General features: G+C 44.6%; 2 protein-coding genes and 1 long non-coding RNA gene across 13 annotated transcripts in view; 1 reads left to right on the top strand and 2 right to left on the bottom strand.

Annotated features, from left to right (window-relative positions):
• LOC128413724 (disks large homolog 5-like) overlaps nucleotides 1–4166 on the bottom strand; it is a 117255-nt gene extending 113089 nt beyond the window's left edge. For 7 of the 10 annotated variants that reach the window (XR_008330415.1, XR_008330414.1, XM_053388102.1 and 4 more), the window contains exon 1: nucleotides 3643–4166. Coding sequence is in view for 8 of the 10 variants with exons in the window: in XM_053388102.1 (XP_053244077.1) it covers nucleotides 3643–3997 (355 nt within the window). In the remaining 2 variants the exon portion in view is untranslated. Of the gene's footprint in view, nucleotides 1–862; nucleotides 921–3642 lie in introns of those variants that run through there. The other 3 variants (XM_053388105.1, XM_053388104.1, XM_053388109.1) reach the window with 2 other exon arrangements.
• A 144-nt stretch (nucleotides 4167–4310) lies between these two features.
• LOC128413740 (uncharacterized) lies at nucleotides 4311–9312 on the top strand. The gene is made up of 3 exons (XR_008330425.1): nucleotides 4311–6932; nucleotides 7288–7706; nucleotides 8085–9312. It is a non-coding gene; the product is annotated as an uncharacterized LOC128413740 (long non-coding RNA).
• Nucleotides 9313–16770: 7458 nt separating this feature from the next.
• Nucleotides 16771–25220, bottom strand: part of POLR3A (RNA polymerase III subunit A) — a 51268-nt gene continuing 42818 nt past the window's right edge. For both annotated transcript variants that reach the window (XM_053388144.1, XM_053388143.1), the window contains 5 exons: nucleotides 21939–22103; nucleotides 19967–20131; nucleotides 18709–18840; nucleotides 17706–17838; nucleotides 16771–17383 (listed from right to left, as the gene is read on the bottom strand). In XM_053388144.1, coding sequence (XP_053244119.1) covers nucleotides 17235–17383; nucleotides 17706–17838; nucleotides 18709–18840; nucleotides 19967–20131; nucleotides 21939–22103 — 744 coding nt within the window. In that variant the 3' untranslated portion in view covers nucleotides 16771–17234. The remainder of the gene's footprint in view (nucleotides 17384–17705; nucleotides 17839–18708; nucleotides 18841–19966; nucleotides 20132–21938; nucleotides 22104–25220) is intronic.

Below are 25220 nucleotides of genomic sequence, written 5' to 3' on the forward strand. Positions count from 1 at the left end.
TGATAACTGTCAGAGACATAGCCATATTAGTCTGTGGCAGCAAAGTCCACAATATTTAGGGAAGTTTTTAATGCCTGATGTTTTATTGTATTTTTAATGTTTTGTTGGAAGCCACCCAAAGTGGTTTCCAACAAAAACAGATGGGTGGGGTATAAATAAATTATTATTATTATTATTATTATTAATATTAATATTATTATTCCCAATCCTCATTCTGACCCAGGCAGATGAAAACAGCAAAGATATATATACAGGCTCTATAATCCCAAATGCGCAATTTAAAATCCTTTGGAGAAAGAAACCCAGCAGCGTCCTCAAGGATTGCTGGAACTGGAAATTAACTTGAGAGAGAAGTTACCACTTAGCTGCCCCATAGTGTCTCAACTGCAGTCTACATCCTACTCAAGTCATCGCTAAAAGCACCTCAGGAATATTTATTTTGAGGCCACCACATTCACAAGAAGGTGACATTTGTGTGAAATAGTGTCTCCACTAGAGGGTGAACACGCCTCTGAGGTATTTGCATGGCAGATACCACAGGAGGGAACTGGCTCCAGTTTACCTCAGACACTCACCAACTTGTTTGAGAGAGGGTTAATGCCCATGTTTGCCATTTTTTGCTAGGTCTGGTGCAGAGATGCCAGATCTAACATGGTAAATTACGTAAGACATTTCTATAATAAAGAATGTTAGCCAAACAAGTCTAGTTCAAATATTACAGATAATAAAGCAAAGTTCCTCAAAATGTTAGAAGTGGTCCGGAAACTTTGCTCCAAACACCCTCAACAGGGCTTCAAGATTCCTCCCTATATTCACTGCCCCCAAGATGAATCAAGAGAGTCTTAGGCAAGTCTCAACCTACCCTGCCTCACATGGTTGTTGTATTGTTCCACAACTCTTCCCATATTGGCTGTTTCTCATGGAAACTCAAATGTTGGCACAGGATCTGGGACTTTCTTTGGAGCTCAGTTCACTACCCCTTGCGAATGGAGTGTACCCTAAGGAACTGGATGCAAGTTGCTTTGAGGGTCAAATCAGATATAATAGTGGCAGACACACTTGTTTCTAAGTCTGCTCTGTTATATAGGCTGATTTTTCGAGCAGGTGACAGTCTGTGCCTTCAAGCACTTCCCAGTGTTAGAAACTCAGATATATAAGCTAGGCACCAAATGGTTCATTAAACCTGGGTTGCAGTTGTCAAAACAGAATGTCCAGTTGCCATTTGGGGGCCAGACGGCTCAAAAGTCGTCTTTTTCCACCACCATGTGGTGGACCTGTTAAAGGGTAACGGAGTATTGGGAAATAATTCATAATGAATTGAAAAGAAATGTTTAAAAGTACTTTTCCAAAAAAAACCCCCAGAGTCCTTTTTGCTGGGGATAATTCAGATGGAAATTTCCAGGTGTCAAAAAAGACTATTTATGTATGCCACTACGTCTGTGTTTTGTTAGCCCTAAAATGGAAAATGAGCGAGGTCCCAACTAAAGAAAAATGGCAACTTAAATTGATGGAATATGTGCAGCTTGTGGACCTAACATATAGAATAAGAGAAAAAGAAGAGCATACGTTCAAAGATTGGAAAATGTTTATTGAATATATGGGGGAAATTGTGTACATTTGAAAACATTGGCAGCATTAATAAAATTCAACAGTGTAAACAAGTTTTGAGGGATGTATTAATGGAATACTGAATTGTTTAGTTTATGTAAAATATGCAGGGATTTATGATATGAAAATTGAACCATGGAAAGAGAAGGGAAGTCACAGATAAAATATCACTGATATAATTCTACAGGATGTGTTGCTAGTGTGTGAAAACAAGCAAGATCCAAGGATCCCCAGGCATGCACCTCCAGATGGTGGAGACCTCAGGCACCCATCCCAGCATGCAAGCATCTTCACTGGGTTGCAAGTGGCTGATAGCCAATGCACCTGCTGAATTTCAAACGCTGTTCTCGCCCCTCAATCAATCTCCGATACTGGAAATGGGTATGGCTGGGGGGGGTGGAATCTGAAGTGAAAAGAGAATCCTGCACCCCCAATCTGCATCAGACCACTGTCTCTACAGTAGCCCATTAAATAAACTATGCCTTTGTCTGAGACAATCTGCAGATAAGTGTCTTGGCAAAGGTGTCTTGCGGAAGGTTCCTACATTGAGGAAATGTGGACAACTTTCAAACTCATAATTAAAACCAAACTTCTCTTAGCTCCTCTCACTTCCCAAGCAAGAATAGTCAATTCATACAGGAAGGCTCTGTTGCCTTTCTACCCATGGATGAAGTCAAGTCCTGTCGTATTCCACCAGACCACTCCAGTTCAGTCATCCACCAACAGAAATAATTTCAACACTGCAATTGGCCCTGAATATTTTAGTGGCTCATCCACATTGGATGTAACAGCACTGCTGACGGAGGGCAAAATTTCAGCTTTCCACTTACCAATACATTCACTGCCTTCCAGGCACAGTAATGGTTAAAGGCATTAATTAAACAAATATGCAGCTTCTCCAAAAATGTAATATCAGGAAGCAATATCTGCTTCAACATTTGTACTTGCTCAACAAGTAGAGGCACCTTGTTGCAGAAAAGAAGCAAGGCTCGTGAACATAATAGGAGGAAAAAAGCAGATTAAGAACAATAACCCCTAAATCAGAGTATAGATAAAACTACCATCAGATTTCAGTCAATCTTCTGCCCGCCATCACTGTAGGGATCCTTTGGATCTGGACACAGAGACATATTGTGTGGTTTTAGTGGAAGGGGTCCACACATTTTGGCTTTGCTGTTTGCCATCTCCACAAAACCCTTTGGCCAAGTTCTGTGGCAGGTGCAAAGCACTCAGGGAAGGGAACAAAATTTGCCCGTGCTGAGTTTCTGTGGAAGGCAGAAGAAGTGCCTTGTTGCTGCTGGCACCTTCTGCAAAGCCCAATGGATGAGAGACCAGTAGCCTTTCCTCCCCTCAAGCTCCCTATTTATTTTTTTCCTGCCTCAACACTGCACTGGGCTTCTTCAGGAAGCACTAGCAGCACCTAACTGTTATAAATCTATTGGCCTACATGGTCATCAATATATATTTAAAAACTTGATACAATCATGTTGAAAACTGCATGCCTACGTTTCACACATGCACACCAAATAGCAGTAAAGTCGAAAACCATTTAGGCGACGTGTGTTAAATCTACCCCTCCTAGCCTTCTCCAGCCTGGTGCTCCCTAGATGTTTTGAACCACAACTCTCATCAGTCACATCCAGCAGTGCTAATATGTGACATCCTTTTCCACTGCACAGACGTTTGATGCCCTCTATTAATAACAACAACAGATTTTAAACGGAGCTTTTTGCATCTGTTGTGTTTTTCTCTATTGCTCTTGGGTGCATTTTTCTCCTCTGGTTTGCATTATTTGCAATTGGCGCTACTGCTTTAACTTCGTATGTGTCACACTGCCTGGAGAGGGGCGATCTGCCAGTAATGCTACTTACTTCTACTGCTGCCACCAATACTTTACAGCCTGAAGTGTGCTACCATGCATTTCCTCCTGGCTCCCTGAATCAATGCAAGCAGGCAAAACACTCCCTTGGTCCCTGTATCCCAGGCTTCCCCCACCACCACCACGCACCACGAGTGATGCAAAGCCCCACTCACCAGCCGCCTCGCCAGGCTGCGCGCCCGCCACACCGTTATTCAGGTACAGGATGGAAAGCAGGTGAGGCTGCGTCTTCTCCAAGGCCACGCGCAGGTCCTGGAAGTGGTCGCGGTCCTTGGCCAGGAGCAGCTTGATGAGCACGTCGGCCTTGCAGGCGCTTGCCGAGGCTCCCTCCTTCCCTCCATCATCGCTTCCTCCTCCCGTTACCATCCCGGCTTCCTGCAGCTCCCGCAAGTCGTTGGGGCTCAAGGTCCCCGCAGCATCCAGCAGCTCGATCACCTTGTCCACCTCCGTCATGGCCTGGGCCAGACTCTGGTGACATTGGGCCAGCAGTTCCTTGTGCTTCGGCTCCATGGCAGCCGGGAGGCAGGCGCTGCAGCCCCGCCGAAAGTAACTCGCCAAACTCCTCGGCTCCCGGGAGGAAGAGCCGCGCGCCCGGTGCGCGCGCCGGAGGCACAGTGGCAAAGAGAAGATGCTTGGCTATGGTGCGTTGCGCCTTTGCCTTTCCTTTCCCTTCCTTCCTTCCTTCCTTCCTTCCTCCCTCCCTCCCCGCACAACAGGCCCCGCCCACCCCCTGCAATCAAAGGGAGCTGGACAACTTTTCTATTTCTTCCCCTGCTCTCCTCCCTCCCTCCAGACAAAGATCCAACGACCCCTCTTCCTTTTCCCACCGCAAAAGCAAGCGCAAAAGAGCGGCTACATTCCGCCTCCAACCCCCCCCCTTCAAAGTCGCCACTCCGGGGGAGAAGATTTCCAGAGAAAAGGGGGGAAAGAGTGAGAAAAAAAAGACTTATTTTTGCACACACTCAGGGCAAAGTTATGCAGAAGGGAAAACAACTGTTGCTCTTTCGCTGCCTCCTTGATCAAGCCCACCCACCCCTCGCTTCCCTCTGAATCCCCAAACTCCAAATCAAACAGGTAGCTCTTAAAAAATACCTTTCCTGCACCGGGTCATCACGCGCTGAAGACGGCGGAGGCTGGCGTGGTTCCTCCGTTCCCTAACAGTTCGGCACCTCCTGCCACCCACCAACTCCCCCCTACGAGAGAAAAGGGGGGGACCCTCTCCTTTTATTTCCCCTCCCCCTCTTCTGTTGTTTTCCCTGCCAAAGCTTGGAGAGTTCAGCTGCAAGCTCCGAATTGGCTCCGCTTTGGGCAAAGGGCTCCCCGCTTCATCTCGGCCCTAAAAAAAATGAAAGCTCGAACCAACTTCTCTCCCACCCAGAGTTCTTGGGGTGTTTTCTTGCAGGGCAAAGGCCCCGTTTATACAAAAGAGGGGGGAGATGGCGGTGGAAAAGCGAGGGGGGGCGAGGCTTCAATTCCTCCCAGGGCCTCCGCTCAGGAGCCCCGGCAGCCGCACGCAGCCATATTTGCTGCACCGGGCTTCTGCCGCTCCTGCAGTTTTTCCTGGGTGCAGGAAATGCATTTCCCTGCGTTGCCTGCGGCCGCCTTCCTCTCGGCTCCGGGAGAGAAGAAAGCGGGCGCCCGCCCCGCCCCCAGCAATGGAGAAGCGGGGGGAAGGAAGGAAGGGAGAAAAAGTGAGGAGGGAAAAGGGGTGCAAAAACGGGAGGCAACAAGCACCTAGCAGGAGGAGGAGGAAGGGATGAGGGCGATGGCCACTCGTGCTGCTGCTGCCGCCGTTGTTTGCTCCATGCTTTGGATCCTTTCTGTTGTTGCTGCTGCTGCTGCGCCTTTGCTCGGCTAAGTTTCGCCTTCCCAGCTCCCCGCCGCAGCTTCCTCCGCCATAGCTCGCCCTGGCCGTCAATCAAAAGAGCCTTTGCTTTGGCAAATGTGTAAGGCGAGGTAAACGGGAGGAGGAGCTCCCTCTTTCTCCAAGCCGCTCCCTGGCTCTGTTCAAGAGTTGCAAGGGAAAGGGCGGGGGTGGGGTGGTAGAAGCCCGTCCCACTCTTAATTACCGTCCTCCAACTGCACCTTTTAAATAGGTACAGGCAGCGCTGCCAAAAAAAAAAGCTCTTTGGGATGGAAGTTATCATTTAACAAATGCTGCTTTGGTGCTCCTTTGCTGTCTCCCCATGTGGACAGTCTTGCACCGAACACCCTTTCATCTTACCCATCTCGACTACCTTGTAGTGAAGCTTTGTTCTTTGTGCTTCACCTGTCAGCAGCCAAGCAAGCTGCAGCATGATGACACACTTGCATGTTTATTCTATAGTAAGATAGCAGGCATCACCTTTTTTAGCTCTGGCTGGTTTGCCAGCTGCAGCGCCTTTGGGAATAGATAGAGATGACTTTGCCACTGTACACCATGCTCCGGTAACTTCCAGGCTGGGTTATTGCAGTGCACTCTACGTGCGCCCTTGAAGAGGACTCTTAAGCTTCAATTGGACCAACATACAGAAGCCAGGTTTCTGGTTGAGGTTCCATTTAGATCTCAGATAAAACCTGTGTTTTAAAACAGCTGCACTGGTTGCCAGTTTGTTTCAGGGCCAAATTCAAGGTGCTCGTGCTAGTATTTAAAGCTGTAAATGACTTAGGCCCCAAATATCTGAAAAACTGCCTCCTTCCCTATGGACCCTCTCAGGTGCTAAGATTGATAGAAGCATCCTCTTGTTGGTTCTTCTGTCCTCAGAGGCTCAGGGGATGGGTTTGGTCCAGGAAAGCGCATTGTCTGTGGCATTCCTAAATTGTGGAACTCCTTCCCTTCTGAGGTGGCACCTTCATAATACATCTTCTGGCAAATGCTGAAGATGCACCTTTTTAGCCTGGCTTTTGACACTTGAGCTATATATTTTTAGGACTCACCTTATTTTTGTGATTGTAAGTTGCTTTAAAGTGTTTTTAATAGTGTTCTAATGTTGTGACCTGTCCTGGGACCTTAGAGTGAAGGGTGGGCTAATATTCATCATCATCTGCTCAATTTGGAGTCAAACCATGCCTTTATCCACATGTTTGCTCTCCAGCCTATCATCTGTGCCCCCTCTTGTTAAAATTAAGAGGGCTTCAGGCATACAACACCTGCATGGAGACTGAGATGGGAGGATGGCAATGGATAGGAAAAACTAGCATTCCTGATTCAAGAGATTTAAAAAGCAAGGGGAGAGTCTCTGGGTTGCAAACTGAGAACCCAACATTTCCCATGAACAGCTCCTAGAGCAACTAACCTCAACTGGTCACAACATGAGGTAAGCAGGTATAGTCACAGAGAAGGAAATCCTGGGGAAACCCAGCCGGATGGGCGGGGTATAAATAAATTATTATTCATCATCATCATCCAAGCACTTCTGTGTCACTGTGGGAAGCCCAGGGCAACCAGGGTAGATACCTTATAAAGGTAAAGGGACCCCTGACCATTAGGTCCAGTCGTGGCTGACTCTGGGGTTGTGGCGCTCATCTCACTTTATTGGCCGAGGGAGCCGGCGTACATCTTCCAGGTCATGTGGCCAGCATGACTAAACCGCTTCTGGCGAACCAGAGCAGCGCACGGAAACGCCGTTTACCTTCCCGCCAGAGCGGTCCCTATTTATCTACATGCACTTTGACGTGCTTTCAAACTGCTAGGTTGACAGGAGCAGGGACCAAGCAACGGGAGCTCACCCCCTCGCGGGGATTCGAACCGCCGACCTTCTAATCAGCAAGTCCTAGGCTCTGTGGTTTAACCCACAGCGCCACCCGCATCCCTACCACAGGGCTCTAAATCTCTTAGTTCCAGGCATGGAAAGGCTGAGCATGGGACCAGAGGTCTCAAGTAGTCATACACATGCCTGACCACCGAATTGCATCTGCATTCCCACAAGTGACATTTGAATGACTTCTTCTGCCACATATTACACAGTCTCATCCTGTTCCAACTTGCATGAGCTGACAGATTGACTGAAGTATGACTGGAAGCAGTTCCCTTTTTAAGCTCATCTTGTGGAAAATAACTTTGTCGAAATGAAGGAGTCTCAAGGTTGTGCTTTTAAAAATCACAACAGATGCACAGATAGCAGCAGAGAATTACACTGTATGGTGCATGTGCACACCAGCCTCCCTCAAGTCACTCTGCCCACAGTATTTCCTGTCCCCTTTTTGTTCTTCTCATCACCTATGCTGGGGTGGACAGAAGGTAAAAAGGTAAAGGTAAAGGTACCCCTGCCCGTACGGGCCAGTCTTGACAGACTCTGGGGTTGTGCGCCCATCTCACTCAAGAGGCTGGGGGCCAGCGCTGTCCGGAGACACTTCCGGGTCACGTGGCCAGCGTGACAAAGCTGCATCTGGCGAGCCAGCGCAGCACACGGAAACGCCGTTTACCTTCCCGCCAGTAAGCGGTCCCTATTTATCTACTTGCACCCGGGGGTGCTTTCGAACTGCTAGGTTGGCAGGCGCTGGGACTGAGCAGCGGGAGCGCACCCCGCCACGGGGATTCGAACCGCCGACCTTTCGATCGGCAAGCCCTAGGTGCTGAGGCTTTTACCCACAGCGCCACCCGCGTCCCGGACAGAAGGTAGACCAGGATTTATTGGTAGATGTCTAGGCGATTTGCCATAGATCGGCAAGGATATCTGATTCTAACTGCTTAACAATAGCAATCAAAAAACCACTGTTCCCACCTAAGTCCCCATCTGCCCTATGAATTTAAAGCAATACCATACCACTTTAAATAGGCATGGCTCCTCCCAAAGAATCATGGGGACTGTAGTTTGTTAAGAGTGGAATAAGGGTTACCTAACAACTCTCAACACTCCTAACAACTAGTTCTCAGGATTCTCTGGGGGAAGCGCTATTTATAGTGGTGTGGTACTGCTTTAAATGCATAGTGCAGATGGGGCCTAAATTAGGCTGGTGAAATAAAGAAAGCTAATTGGGAGTAGACTTTTGCATGGAAAGGACTCTGAGCTCAGTTAAGATCTGGTACTGACAACAAGTTCCTGGACTCCGTATGTGCTCAGAGATAGCCTGTTCTTTCATTGTAGTTGCCTTGGTCTGGATGGTAGATCCTGAGCAGGGATAGTCAACATAGTGCCATCCAGATATTGTTGACTACAGCTCCCATCATCCATGGCAATTGGTCTTGCTAGCTGGGATTGATGGCAGCTGTAGTCCAAACCTTCAGGCATTGCAGGGGGTTGGATGAGATGATCATCAGGGCCCCTTCCAACTCTACAGTTCTATGACAACATGTTGGCTATCCCTGATCTTGGATCCGGTTTGGGTTTTTACAAGAACTCCAAGAAGCCAGAGACCGGCCAACCTCCGCCTTAGATTGCCTGCCAACTTCTGTCCCACTTCCCATTTTCCACTCCAACCTAATAGCTGTTCTAACCAGGAGGAGGCGGCTGCAAAAAACTGTATCGCTGTGATGGGTTTTCCAGCCTTCATCTGTAACATTGAGAATATAGGACATTATAAGCAATTGGCAGCTCAAGCTGGTCCCCCAGCTGTGTCCCAAGGACCTCTCCTATTATTTGTGATGTGCTGATGAACAAACATAAAAAGAAATCTGGTCTCACTGCAACTTTCTTGCCCAAGTTGTTTCTTCTGAAGAGAACCCTCAACATTTGTCTTTGAATTTTGCTTTAAGTGATGTTTTGGTGGTAACTTGTAGAAATACGTTTATCTAGCACACAAAGCATTATCATCACAATTGTCTTATAACACAGTAACCATTGGAAATAAGCCAGTATTATTATCCCCACATTTTGGGTGGGCAGCTGAGACTGAGAATATATATACAGTGGTACCTCAGGTTACATACGCTTCAGGTTACAGACTCCACTAACCCAGAAATAGTACCTCGGGTTAAGAACTTTGCTTCAGGATGAGAACAGAAATCATGCTCTGGCAGTGCAGGGGCAGCAGGAGACCCCATTAACTAAAGTGGTGCTTCAGGTTAATAACAGTTTCAGGTTAAGAACAGACCTCTGGAACGAATTAAGTACTTAACCTGAGGTACCACTGTATATGCCTTCCTTAAGACCACCTAATAAGTTTATGGCTGTAAGATTTCAACCATTGACCTGGACCACAGATCATTCTCTTAGCTACAATGTTACACCAGCACTTGTCCTTTTTTACTGTTTGCAAAGGACTGCAGAGATGCTAAAGGTACTAAATGGAGAGCAGTTGGGATTAATATAATTTTTTAAAACCCTAAGGATGTGGTAGGTGATCACGTAGCATACCTGAATCATTGCCATTTTGCATTCCCATAGAGAAGTTGGTTAAACAGTTTTTAAAGGTGGAATCTCGTCTTCTCACCCACTTTTTCATTTCAATATATGTTTACTAATTGGGTAATCATTGCAATTGCAGAGTAGGATGGTAGTTATTACTGGTTTAGGACTTGGGGGACATTATTGTTTCGTTCTGTTTTTCTTCTTGTTTTCATTCTGTATTTTGTGTTTGTTTTTACCTTGTATTTTTATGCTGTGAACCACCCTGAGATTTTCGGATGAAGGGTGGTATACAATTTTTAAAGAGACAGACAGATTTATGATTTACAGAATGAAATGGTGTATATGGTGGAGATGGGAAAGCTTTTTGGGTGTTAATGTCAAATGCTCAGAAAACCATTCCAGAGTTGTTTTTCTTTTGTTTTGTTTTAAAAAGTTTTACTTGAACACTCAAAAAGCCCAATTAATTTTTGGGCGAACCAGATCGCGTCCACCCATCCCCTGATGTCAGGGAGGACACTAGGCTACAACCTGACGCCTAGCTTTGCATGTGGAGGAAATATTTTTGTACAAAGTAGTAAGTATTCAATCCTGTGACACCCCTCCTCCATGGTCTGAAGTGGTACAGTCCAACCCTAGACATAGGCTTGCCCTCTCAGTAAGAAAGGGGCTATGGCATGAGATTTAGAACACATTTACAGTTGCCATGGAAATATAGCCTGGTGGGCAAGTTCTCCATCCCTCACCTGCTATGAAGTATTGTGCAGAACCAGTCATCGTCCCATGGTGGGTCACCAATGGTCACCAGGAATATGGACCTTCTTCTTCGGCGATCACTCATAGCCGAGTAAGATTGTCTTCCATAAGCACGGTTTTAACAGTTAGTCCGTAAGTGACTGTGGAGGCCAATTCTGGATCCACATGTCCTTCCACAGTGGGGACATTGGTTTCTGGGCTGGAGTTGACCACGGTGTGGTTTTGCCAAGTGTGCCTTCCTCTTAGCAAGTTTCTCCCTTGCATCTTGAGTTCAAGTGTCTTCAAAGCCCATGACACCTTTGGTAAAGGCTGTTCTCCAGCTGGAGCGCTCACAGGCCAGTGTTTCCCAGTTGTCAGTGTTTATACTACATTTTTTAAGATTTGCCTTGAGACAGTATTTAAACCTCTTTTGTTGACCATCAGCATTACGCTTTCCATTTTTAAGTTCGGAATAGAGTAATTGCTTTGGAAGACGATCATCAGGCATCCGCACAACATGACCAGTCCAACAAAGTTGATGTTGAAGAATCAGTGCTTCAACACTGGTGATCTTTGCTTCTTCCAGTACACTGATATTAGTTCGCCTGTCTTCCCAAGTGATGTGTAAAATTTCATTACACAGAGTGGTGATGGTGGGGCGCTGTTGACAACTACTTTTTAATAGTGGCCAAAGAGATCCCATTTCAAGGAAATACATCTTCATCAAGGGAAAAAGTTCAGGAGATGCTTCCTGTTGCTTTCAAACTTCAGCTAAGCCATTGTCAAGGAAATAACTCCTGATCACGCCCCCCCTCACCCCGACAAGAGAAAGTGCCTTGAAACACATTGGACACACTGAGCATTTATGAATAAATTACATAAGCTAATGCAGTAAGTGGAATTCCTTTGTAAACTATTATGTATATATATGATGAAGTAACATTTTTACTTAAAAACCCCACTCCCCCATATCGTTGCTGTTCGCATCCGTCTCGGGAGACAATGGAAGAGTGTGCCTTCAGGGGTAAAGTTGGATAGTTACAGTGCTTCTATTTTTTAATGTATTATATATTTTTTCTATTTTATTTATGATTTTCAGTTTTATACATTTCAATAAATTTACAATCATTTTAACATTTCAAAACTTGACTTCCTTCCCCCTTTTCTGTGCTTCCTTAATTTTTAATATTTTCTGCAAATCCAAATTAACTTAATTTGCTCATTTATTCATCTACTTTAAATATATACTCTTATAAAACTGCAGGTTATTACTATAATCCTGCCAATGTTCTTATCTGTTTACAGTTTGTAAATTTTCAGTAAACCGTTTCCATTCTTTTATAAAAAGTTTGTTATATTTATTTCTTATTTCTCTGGTAAGTTTCGCCATTTATTCATATTCCATTAAGTTTTTGTATCCATTCTTCCTTTGCTGGGACTTCTTCTTCTTTCCATTTTTGGGCAAGTAACATTCTTGCTGCTGTAGTCGCATACATGAATAAGTTTCTATAGTTTGGGTAGTTCTGTCCCTATAATTCCCAAAAGGCTCCTCACTGTATATGTTTGCCTCCAATCCATGAGGGGGAATTGATATCTTCAGAGAACTGTCCTTTTCTGCATCTATTGCTCTATAAAGACATTTTCTTAATTGCTATGTAAAATAAACAAGCACATATTCCACAAATTCAGGGCAACTGATATGCAAAGAGTTTTGGGGTTTGGGTGCGATGCATCTTTCCTCCAAAGGCATTCATATCAGGAAACCCAGCATGATTAAATATGATAATCATCTATAAAGGCGAGAAAATAATTCAAAAATGTGCATCCATAAGATTACAAGAACTTTTGGCAGGCAACACACAGAATGCCTTTGGGTCCATATATTAATTTGAAGCAAGGCCCAGTCTTTAAACATCATGCTAATGCATTCATGATTATCTACAAGCAGTTGTGTCTGAAGTGTAAATTATCGCTGCTCATCCAAAAGGAACACCTCTCCGAAGTTCTTTTTAAAACCTATCAATATGGCGCTTATTTATTACGCTGTCCTGTCCCAAAGGCTTGGAGCCAGTTCTATCATGTTCAAAACCACATTATATAAAGCAAATATATAACAAGAAACAAGACACCTGCAACATTTAACCGAACAGCCCCCCAATACAGTATCAGCTAAATGTGGTTGCTAAGCAGCCACTACTTTATTGCCCAAACAGTAGAGTCGTGCTCTGGCAATAAACCTCAGCGCTGGGATGGCAAATATTTATCTCTATTGACCCCCATCCCTCACCTGATACATACCCACGACCTCATCTGGGCCTTGCCCCCAACATCCAGGCCATGAATGACACAATATACCTACCCATCTTTTCAGAGGGTTGTAGTATGGCCGTATTTCTCACTTTACAGACTAAAGTCCTCTCCCTGAAAGGCTGTTCAATTGAAGTCTCTTTTAGATAGACATAAGGAAACATAAACAGGGGTTGCCCCTCAAGTTAGTACCTGGACAGCAGACATGCATAATACCTGTCTCTATCTAAATTACAATCATTCTGAGTTTGCATGCAATTAGATACATAAAGGTAAAGGGACCCCTCACCGTTAGATCCAGTCGCGAACGACTCGGATTGCGGTGCTCATCTCGCTTTACTGGCTGAGGGAGCCAGCGTACAGCTTCCGGGTCATGTGGCCAGCATGACTAAGCCACTTCTGGCGAAACCAGAGCAGCGCATGGAAACGCCGTTTACCTTCCCACCGCAGGGGTACCTATTTATCTACTTGCACTTTGACAGGCTTTCGAACTGCTAGGTTGGCAGGAGCAGGGACCGAGCAACGGGAGCCCGCGGGGATTCGAACCGCCGACCTTCTGATCGGCAGGCCCTAGGCTCTCTGGTTTAGACCACAGTGCCACCCACATCCCCTAATTAGATATATAAGCATATGAATTTTGATATTTTTACTTTGTCCCCCTTTTGGTGACAAAGTCCATCTTTTTTTTGCTGATGCATAAACAGCCACCTTATAGTACTGTCAGCATAGCATCCTGGATACTATGGTAAGCATGGGGCGAACGTAGCAACACGCTATTGAGGCAAACGTGCGGGTCTCTTTCTATCTCGTCACCCCGAGTGTAAGCTCGCTTCCCAGCACAGTCGGTCGTTTACAGCCGGAAATCACTCAAGTCAATAGTCATAGCTGTGATGGCAATCAAATTCCAGCTTGCAATACACAAAAGGACTCCCGCCCTCCTTTAGTGGCGAAATTGCCCCGGAGGGAAAGAGTTCAGCATGAACCTGCATGGCTGAATTAAAGTCAGCCAGTGGCACAATGTGGTTAATGTAGCTCCGCTCTGGGGAAGTGTTGTCTCTACCAGTGACATCCAATGTGAGGCCAGAGGGCAGAAAAGTTCTCTGTAAAGAATAAGGATGGGGAGGGGAGGACACTAAATATAACAGGAAACTGTAGGGTATGAGATGGGAATGCAAAGATTTAGATAGAAGTATTGTGTCAAGGCTAGATTATACAAGCAGCAGTATGGGAGGGAAGACCAGAAAAGATCACTAGAGAATGATACTGTGGACCCAAAGCTTTTTGCCCCATTGTTTCCAGAAAACAAGGAAATGTGCTGAAGTTGTAGACATTGCTGCCATAGAGCTTACACACACCAGAAATACCTTATTTAAGCCCAACAGACCAGTTAGTTAAGACAGCATCTTTGCAAAGCCTCTGTACATTTACAAAGACAAAGCAGCAAAATCGTTTTGCTGAATTACAGAACACCGAGTTAAATTGGTGTTTGAAATGTGTAGAAACCACTCCACCCCCAAAGGAGTTTGTCAGAGCTTTGGGTTTTCAAGAAATTAACATCCTTTTTGACCAACTTCTATAATCTGTTTTGTGTTTGACTTGCTTTTAGTTGTTTTTATTTTTTTAGAGTTTGCAGAAAACTTACTAACTTTACTTGAAGTTTCATTTGTGTTGTCATTTCCCAAGGGCCCAATTCCCATAACAAATCCTCTGTGCAGGAAGGATCTTCTGAAGACTGCATATGCTCTGTGTGCGTGACAGCAGCTTAAAATCTGGACCTGTCAGAATTTATGTTCTCCACTCTTCCACCCCTTGTTTTAGCAGGTGGAGGGGTCTGGCTCGACAATCTCTTTTTAAACCTCAAACCAGCTGACAGCAGCACTGAATGGAAATGTAGAGACAAGCTAGATGACGATTCATTTCCAATCAACGTATTAAATTTAATGACAATAATTATTGGCGCATACTATTATGAATTGGGAGCCACCATCTCTACAAACAATGATCATTCTCTGCACTATATTGTGTGTGTGCGCGCAAGCAGAGTATGGTCAGCTGATTCATGCAGGGCCGGAAGAAAAGATCCTTTGATTGGCTCATACATGATCGAAGCACATCACATGATGAATTGACACAAAATTGTGGGGAACAGCTCATGAGAAACATTGTAAATAAGGCAAATGGAGGTTTCCGCTCGGAGTGCCGTATCTGTGTCAGTTACTGAGACAAGGAAGTCATTACTTAAAGTCGCCACAACCACATAACGTTCATGTGTGGATCAGCCCTTAGATTACTGGAAAGGATTCATCTTTCTGCATGATCTAACGAGTTACATAAATGCAACAAAATGGTCTCAGGGTACCCTAGGTATGCATGAATGTTCAAATAGTTATGCTTTATTAAGAATATTTACAGCAGTTTTAGGTAGAGAATTCCATCAGTAAATGACCCTGAACGCACACCTTGAAAAATTATCTTTATTCACATCTACAGTACGGTATAAGAAAGCAACATTTTCCCATGCTACATGAAACTGTTCACATTTTGGAAGGGAACTTCCTTTTGAAAGCTTCTGGATTCTGAGGACCAACTTGTCTTGTATAACATTATCCACAAAACTGGGGATAGTGATCTGATATTCAGACCTGCTACTGGCTCAAGAAGAGTTTGCAAACTGCCATACAAAGCACATACTGCAATCACACAGTGGTGTTTCTTGCTCCATAGCCTCCCAAATACAGAGTAGCTTGTAGTGAATTTTTTTTTTTTTGGGGGGGGGGAATCATCTCGTTAGTACTCCAGCTTCATACCTTTTAGTCCATGGTGCTATTAACAGCTCAGCACGGCTTTTATGTGAGTTGTTACACTCAGTTCCCTCTAGTGGTAGGAGAGATTTGGTAGTTTACGTTTAGATCTGGATCATCTTCTGGACTGGCTTCTACTCTAGTCTGGCTTTATCTGGAAGTACTGTCTCCATCACAGTCTTCACCTTCAAAAAGGCATCCAGAAAATAAGCAAACGAGTGGTCATAAATGCTATTCTGGCTGCATTACCAATTTTGTTTATTTTATTATCACTATTTCGTCGTATTATCTTTCTTTGTATTCAGAATTTGTTTCTTTATGCCTAGCAAAAAAAGAATCATGCAATTTGCTGTACATTATCATTTTTCTTTAACAAAAAAGCAAACAAACCAGAAGATGACCTTAATTCCTATGTTGGGGGTAATACTAACAAGCACATACAAATATAATTGCGAATCAGTTAAACATTTGCTCTGATAAACAATGTATGGTAGTTTAGGACCAACGTGAAACGCATGAATCAATATGAACCAAAAAGGGATAATTTAAACAATAAGGGGGGGAGAGGGGCATTGCCTTCATTTCCTCATCTAGTTTTCCCCATCATGTTACTTGCTACAAAAGTATTGAAGGGTTCAAAGTCCCTTCATTTACTTAAAAACTTTACTCACAAACTCTTCAACATTCAGCAATATAAAAAGTGTCAGATATTACAAAAGTGAGTTTTGCAGCTTTCTTACCTACAGAATATAATTACTCTGGGGAGTAAACCCAAGGAATGTCTATGAGAATGAAAGGCCCCCACTTGCAAATTCCCAGTCGTTCCCATTAGCTCATCATTAACATAACACTATTGTGTATTAATTAGGCTGGAGAAATAGTCAGTGTATCAGTGCCTGAACTTTAGCAGGTAAGATCATTCTCTGAAACTTCTAATAAATAAAATCAGTGTTGGCCATGACCCCAATGCTAACCCCCAATAGCTCCTCCCCGTTCAATTCACTACCATTCAGAGCCAATTTTGATTCCCACCCCTCTGTCTTCCTCTCTCTTTCTGTAGTTACTCTGTGGTGGAATCTACGTGGAATGGAGTTGTGTGAAATGGCCCCAAAATATAAAGAATTTCTCAGGCCACTTCCCCCCCCTTTTTTCTAAGAAGTTGCCACACAAAGTGTACTTGGGAAGCAAACTTTAACAGAAAAGGATATGCACTACATATGACAGCAAACACAACCTATTTGACATCAATCCAACTGGAAATTACTTTGGACACTCTGACAGATGTTTATCACAGCTGGTAGAGGCAGCAGAATTCTTTCCTATTACTATAGCTAATGCTTCTGACAGAAATCCAGGCAAAAACGTTAAGCGTCTTCCCTTTCATAGGGATTTGGTGTCCCACAATCCATGTTACAGGTTTTTGATGTAGCAGGGAAAATTATTGCTTTTAAAAACCAAACGCCGTCAGCTGAAGTTCACTGCGGATTAAGTACACAAAAGATAAACGCCTGCAGCAGTGGTGGATCAGTTGCGCACATCATGATCTCTCACTTATCCAGCCTCCAAACCCTACTTAGAGAGGCATGCAGCTCCAGTTTAAAATATGCCATCTGCTTGCTGTTTGGTGCTCTCCAGCTGCTACGTAGTAAGGGAAATATGGAAATCGGGGTTGTCAAAAATTAAAGGCCTTCTCGGGGGGTCTGCTTCCTTGTCAGCTTTATGCAGCAGCTTGAAAAGTCCAGTTCCAATGTTCATTGGGATACCCATAATGATGCACTCAGAAACGCCTAGAGAAGATCAAGAAAAAACAATTAAAGCCTCATATTTCCCATGCAATGTGCATCATGGACTTAAAGAAGCAAAGGTTGTTTAAGAGATTAGCTACAGTAATATTACATATTACAATCGTGAAGACTGATCTAAAGCAGTTATTACCTGCAAAACAACTTCACTACGTCAAGGCCATGGTGAAAAAAGGAGTAGGAAGAGAGATCATTCCCTACTATGGGGCAACAGCAAAAAAGGCCATGCTCCACTTCCCCCATTTTCAGCCAGGATCCATTTAGAGAGCTGTGCTTAGTGGCAAGATTCATCACCCAAGACACTTACCACACACTGAATCCTTCTGCCCAAAATATGCAGCGTCAAAGAGGTGATCTGCTGTCTTCTCAAACGAAGCAAGCATCAATACACTCTCCTTCATTTTTGCCAGGCCAAACCGAGTAATCCCCAGAACCTCACCCTAGTCCGAGAAAAGGAAGACAGCGGAACCTCATAAGCTAATTCATGCTCAACAAAGGCTTTGACTCTGTACAAAGAAGGCAAATCTATACGGTGGATGAAGTTGCATTTCTTGTCCTGGGCAAGTGTACACTGATAGCTATATGGATGCATAATAATTTGTCCAGCATGGTTGTTAATAAAGGAGATTTGGAACAATTGTCTTGCCCGCCTCCTCTCAAATACAACATATACATATATAACATATTTTTTACATATACAACAGCCTAAGACCTACCATGCTTAGTTTCTTATCATTCTATTATATTAGGCCACTGATTCTTGAGTGCCAACTTCCCTTTCCCAGGCTCGTGGCCAATCAGGTGCGGGGAAGTGCCAATGTCTCTTGCAATTGCTGGCAGCAGAGGCTGATCTCTCCCAGTCAACAAAGCAAGTGGAAAGAGTATGGCAGACTGGCAGCTGACAGACCAGCCTGCTCACTCTGCCCACACTGCTCACTCTTGTGGCGCTGGGCAGAGGGGAAGGAAACGGGGTACGCCAGTGGGGGGAGGGGGCAAAATATGTGTGGACCTTCCTGGAAGGCCACATCCGAATGATTCACATATTACTGATTACTTGGACCAAAAGAAAAACAACCACCCTAAACCTTAATTTGGGCTTAGAAGATATACTGTATGTCAGTACAGTAAACGGATGCCCATCATGAGGCTCTTTGCTACGCAGGTGCCTAGGAAGGGAGTAAACCATGTGGATATCGCAGCAAGCAACACTCGTATAGGTGTTTCCCCGGTATTTTCTTCATTTGCATTTATTTGAGGAAAGGAGAGCCAAGTGCATTGGTGGCAAAACAATGAAAAGGGAGAAAACAAACCTTGTATGTCATCAGGTCAGACAGCAGCATCACATGCCTCCGGTCAATGCTCATACCATGGTTTACCATAGTGTACTGAATCTCATTGATGATGGTGGTCCGGGCAGCCTCAATGCCCAAGGTTTTCTCGACCTAGTGGATTAAATTATGTGGTTTAGGGAAGTGGCAAAACATTGTTTCTGCTGGCACATAAGCACTGTGATTTTCCAAAGCAACTCCTTCCCCCAAACTACAATCATTCCCATATATTTTGGCTTAAAAATTGCCCTGGCTTGCACCCGAGCTTGCCCCTGCCTCGTTACAAGCAGTAGCTTCCAGTGGTAGCATTTTTCTTCGTTATCACACTATAGAATGCTGGTTTTGACCTATAAAGCCTTAAACGGCTCAGGACCGCAATACCTCAAGGACTGTCTCTTTCCATATGAACCTACCTGGACCATGAGATCATCTTCTGAGGCCCTTCTTCACGTGCCTCCTCCTCCTTGAGAGGTCTGGAGGGTGGCAACACGAGAACGGGCCTTCTCTGTAGTGGCTCCCTGTCTGTGGGATGCTCTTCCCAGGGAAGTTCGCCTGGAGCCTTCATTATAGTGCCAGGCAAAAATGTTCCTTTTTAACCAGGCCTTTGGTTGATCTGATTGACAGCCTATGCCCTTTTAAAATGTGGTGTTGTTTTTGGGGGGGAAGCTATTGGGTTGTTGCTTTTATTTTTATTATGTATTTTGTGGTTTTATATCTGTGAACGACCCTGGGTATAGGAAGTATATAAATTCAATAAATAATAATAATAACGCTTTCTGAGTGTTCGGAGTGTTTCACTATATTGCTGCAATCTGTATTAACTCCATATTGTAGATTGGGGGTGGGGGGATGGGGGGAAAGAAGTTAGTCTTGAGAGAACATGGCCTGCCTTAGACCACCTAGGACAGGGGTCAGCAAACCTTTTCAGCAGGGGGCCTATCCACTGTCCCTCAGACCTTGTGGGGCGGCCAGACTATATATATATTCTTTTGGGGTGGGGAATGAACGAATTCCTATGCCCCACAAATAATCCAGAGATGCATTTTAAATAAAATGACACATTCTACTCATGTAAAAACATGCTGATTCCCAGACTGTCTGCAGGCTGGATTGCCTCCCCATGACCTAGGGAATTCATGGAAAAGGTGACATTTGAACCAAGAACTTCCACAGGCTCCATCACTCAACCACTATGCCTCACACCACCAGCTCATATCACCAATGCCCTCTTGATGGCTACCTCGTAAGTGTTGTTCGAAGTAGTCCTTGTTCCTTTGACTCCATGTGTGGCCATGACAGCTCGCAGGTTGTCACCTTCCACCAGCAGCTTGTACTTCTCCTTCCCACTCTGCTCATCAATATGAATGACAGCGCGAGACACTTCCGGGATACCCTGCACAACCACCTTTATGGAGGAAAGGAAATTTTAAAAAGTGTCTAGAAGACAGATACCCTGATAAATGCTTCTTGCTATAGATCAGATATCGCAATCAAAACCCTACTCTTTGCCCTCCTTGCTCTTTCCTACAGTGACTGTTTAATATTGCCTAAACTGGAAGTGACACACCTGTAGCCCTCCAGATGCAGGTGACTCCCAGCTCCCATCCGTCCCAAGCCTGCATAGCCTAATGGTCAGAGATAATGGGAACTGAAATCAAGCAACATTGGGATGACTACAGGTTAGCTTCCACCCCTGGCTCTTCATATTTGCTTGGGACTTCCACGGATGTGTGTTGTGACTGTGAAGGAAAGCAGTCAGAACACTCGAAGGCTAGGAGTCCACATAACTAGGGCTCACAATCTGCAACATAGAAACAGAATTCCTAGAAAGGATGGTCTTCAATGACTTCTGTACTTCAAGCCTTTTCACTTGGCGTGTGCCTTTTTGCAACCCAAAGAATATGCATCTGGCACAGATCAGTCTACTTCAATTAGGCACTCAACTGATTTTGTTACGTAGTTATTTGATTTCTTTATTGGAAAGGGAAGGAAATAGTTTGGCTTTGGTAGGGATCTGGCTGTTTTTGAAAGGCCAAGCTGTTTTCAATGCAATTGCAACCAAACAGAATCAGTTTCTTCAAACACCTCCTCCCACTGGTTTCTTCCTCTTCCCCCAGTTCCTGCATGCCACTCTCTGCTCTTCATTATTTCCTTGGCTCCTCTGCATCCTCTTCAAGGGTCCCCTTCTCCTGTCCACCCTCTTTCTCTCCTTACCCCATTCCTCCAGCTCCTGTCTCTTCAGCCGGTCAGGCTCCCTTTCCTTCAGCAAACCTCAGCCCTGAGCTCTCTTTCCCTAAGCTTCCATCTATTGCTCAGCTTCTTTGTGACATCATTCTTCTTTGTGACATCATTACTACTCAGCCAATGGGCACCAAAGGCTTCACTGCTTTGACAAAATAGTGAGTGTGCTCACTGTAATTAAGAGAAGCCACCACTTATCACTCCTTCAAGCAAATTTGTGAAGTTATCCTTAAGAGGAACTTCCCAAAGAGCTTCAGTAAAACTAACTCAGTACCCTGAAGGTTTAGCACCTAATTTATTACACTGAAAGGGAGAAACGAGCTAAGAGGAAGGCACGTTTGGCAAATCCTCACCGTGATCAACTCCCGCCCAGAAACCTATGTCCCCAATATGAAAGGCTGTGTGGATCCAGAACTGACCTCCACAGTAACTTACGGACTCACTGTTAATACCGTGTTCATGGAAGACAACCTTACTCGGCCATGAGTGATCGCCAAAGAATTACACTGTGATCTCCAGTATTATTTTTTGAATGACCGAAGGCATTTTATTGTACTTTACTGTGTGTGTATATATATATATTATATTATAATGCAGGTCATGGATTAGGGAGCCTTTGGGCTGAAAAATGGTATGTAATAAAGTCTGATCTCTCTCTACATATACATACAAACACACACAAAATATAGATCATGATGTAAAATAGGCTCATCCAACAGCAAGAGGGCAATACCCAGATCAGCTTCTGTTAAATATGCACAAATTTATAAAGGTACAAGATGCCCAATATGTTTTCAAATTACAAAAGCTTCTTCAGGGGAAAAACGGAAGAAGTAAGAAATGAAACGGGGGTATTCTTAGCAGAGGCTTTCAAGAATTCTCACACTAATGCAGTGAATCCTTTGAATGCTGTGCTCTGAGCACATGCATTTGTTGTCGAGCATCACACACGGAAGGTGGAAAGTCCTTACTTTTGGTAGTTCTTCTTTCAGAGACTGCAAGACATAGTACATTGAACTCTTGCTGTTCTCTCGGGGAGTAACGCAGACAACGGCCTCACCGTGAACAGCTACATCCCCAGGCTTCACTCTCAGCTTCGAGACACAAATAGAATACCGCACAGTCTCCGCATTAACCTGTGTCACAAATGTCACTTTGTTATTTGCATAATTATTTCGACACTGGGCGCAGTTCCGCGGGCATGCAATTTGTTACACGGTGTCCAAAACACTAGTCTGGCAAAAGCTCTGCAAGCGATTATTTGACGGCCTTCGCAAGATGCTATTCTATTCGGCCAGGCGATGTTCGCTACTGCCCAGGAGCCCCAAAAATATTCAGTTCTGAAATATGTGAATATCCATTTCAGCCTCGTGCTACTGAAGCCTGAGGGAGGCTTTGGGCGGCACAACTGACCCATACACCCTCTTCTTACATTTTCAATGTAATGTTGGAAGTAATGACTCCCAGGTACGGCCCCCCCCCCATGCTCAAGTTGGGTGCATGAATTACAGTCATTCTACATATTGCACAGATGTGCAACTTCAGACTGCAACTGGTTGTGCTGAGTGCCATTTCAATTGACCTCGTACAGATAAAAAGGATGTACTGAACTAAGAGAGGATTGCTCTAAACCTTTCTTCCTTATATGCTAATGTATTGTAAGAGAGGTCCTTTGACTACTCGCTCACATGAAAGTGGTACCTACAGCTGAAGAGGTAGAGGCTGTTTTACCACTGCAGGACTTTCCCAACTCATTCTGTGCCATGTGTAGCTTCAGCCTCAAACAGGGAAATTAACAGGAGGTCAGAACTCTCTAATTTCATCTGGCTAACACCGGTGATTGATTTGATTGATTGTATTTCTAGGCCACTTTTCATTCAAATGAATCTCAAAGCGGCTAACAAGCAATAAATAACCATAACATAATAAAACATAATAGCACATTGTGAATACAGCATACATCATATAAAATAATTAACAAATTATCAATAAAACAGTTGCAATCTATAAAAAAACTAAACAAAACAGCAACTAAAAAAATAAGCTAAACCTCACAATTATGGCAAGTCATATGATTAACAAATCAACACAGCATTTAGAATCTATAAAACAATATTAAAAACATTAACAAAATAGCAATTAAAATATAAGCTAAGCACTAAGTTCACTCACACAATCTCTGCACCCCCATGACTCATAACCTTTCACTCTGTTCAGTTCATTAAAATGCACACATGCAGATGATGCCTATTGTTAAGCCAGCTCAGTCAGATGCTGTGCTGGCTGGGGTCCTCGAGTAGCGGGCCATGGTGGAGATGGTGGGGCTCTCAGGCCTACCACCAGTGATAAGGTGGAGGTTGTCTCCGGGTAGCCGGCCTAGGCACTGTTGAGGAGGAACTTGCCCACATTGCTTTCAATAACCAGGAGGTCCATTCCCACTTGAGGAAGTCCAAGACAAGCCTGTCCCTCTGAAGCAGTGAGTGGCAACTGCATTTGGCATGGTAGATGCAAACAGAGGAGGTAAAGGTAAAGGGACCCCTGACCATCAGGTCCAGTCGTGGCCGACTCTGGGGTTGCAGCGCTCATCTCGCTTTATTGGCCGAGGGAGCCAGCGTACAGCTTCTGGGTCATGTGGCCAGCATGACTAAGCCGCTTCTGGCAAACCAGAGCAGCGCATGGAAGCGCCGTTTACCTTCCCGCCGGAGCGGTACCTATTTATCTACTTGCACTTTGACGTGCTTTCGAACTGCTAGGTTGGCAGGAGCAGGGAGCTCACCCCGTCGTGGGGATTCAAACCGCCAACCTTCTGATCGGCAAGTCCTAGGCTCTCTGGTTTAACCCACAGCGCCACCCTCGTCCCTCCCTGCTCTGCCACGGAACTCACTGGACCATCTCTGGCTAGCCACTACCTCGTAACCTAACCACCGTGATTTGCAGCTGCTCACTGCCTGTTGCCATGTTTGGACCAACAAGAGAAGCGTAGTGGCAAGAGCAACCCAACGCTGTTGAAGAGAGATTACTTGGGGCCATATGGGCTCAGGGATTACAGAGGTGGATGAACTGCGGGGGCCCTCAAGAGAGCAGAAATTGATGCATTAGTCGGGTGTGAGACAATATTTGTTTTACATGCCCTAAAGAGATCAGTGCAAATCACTCCAGGAATTGCCTGCTCAGAATTTCATCAGAAATTTATTTAAAATATTGTTTGCGCAGCAGCTGCAATCCAAGTTCGATGAGCCAGCTTACATGGTCAGAGTAATTACATGGTGCAGATTATTGTTAAGATGCACCACTTTGGACCACAGGTGTAAATGACATTTGGATGCTTCTGCATATGAGAAACAACAACCAGGCATTCTGGGGTTACAAATCCTGGTGCAGCTAGAGATGGAGGAAAATTTCATTTAGTCTGGATTTTCAAACAAGCTGACCTAATTCACACCTCCAGACTAACACGCAAATCGGAGTGCAATTATCCTTTGGATTTTGCATTTTTCCAAATTTTACAACGCAGTTCTCATCTCAAAAGAAAAGGCATACCAACATACAGATTTCTAATTTTTTATCCTGAAATATGCATGTTGATATAAACTACATAGATACATATTCTGCATAGATATCCAAATATGAATTTAGATACTACAGTCGTACTTTGGAAGCCAAACAGAATCCGTTCTGGAAGTCCGTTTGACTTCCAAAACGTTTGGAAACCAAAGCGCGGCTTCTGATTGGTTGCAGGGAGCTCCTGCAGCCAATCAGAAGCTGTGGAAGCCCCGTCGGACGTTCAGCTTCTAAAAATAGTTCACAAACCGGAACAGTCACTTGCGGGTTTGCGGTGTTCGGGAGCCAAAACTTTCGACTTGCAAGGCATTTGGGATCCAAGGTACGACTGTACTGTTCATGGGCCAGTGTGGTGTAGTGGTTAAGAGCGGTAGTCTCGTAATCTGGTGAACCGGGTTCGCGTCTCTGCTCCTCCACATGCAGCTGCTGGGTGACCTTGGGCCTGTCACACTTCTTTGAAGTCTCTCAGCCCCACTCACCTCACAGAGTGTTTGTTGTGGGGGACGAAGGGAAAGGAGAATGTTAGCCACTTTGAGACTCCTGAAGGGGAGTGAAAGGCGGGATATCAAATCCAAACTCTTCTTCTTCTTCTTTTTTTTTTTTAAATGCAGATTAACATGGAAAGGGATCAGAAGAGTTAGGGTTTTGTAGCTCTGTGGTAGAGCACCTGTTTTGCCAAAGGCTCCAGGTTC

This window comes from Podarcis raffonei, chromosome 5, assembly GCF_027172205.1.
Source record: "Podarcis raffonei isolate rPodRaf1 chromosome 5, rPodRaf1.pri, whole genome shotgun sequence".
In the NCBI taxonomy this organism is placed as follows: domain Eukaryota; kingdom Metazoa; phylum Chordata; class Lepidosauria; order Squamata; family Lacertidae; genus Podarcis; species Podarcis raffonei.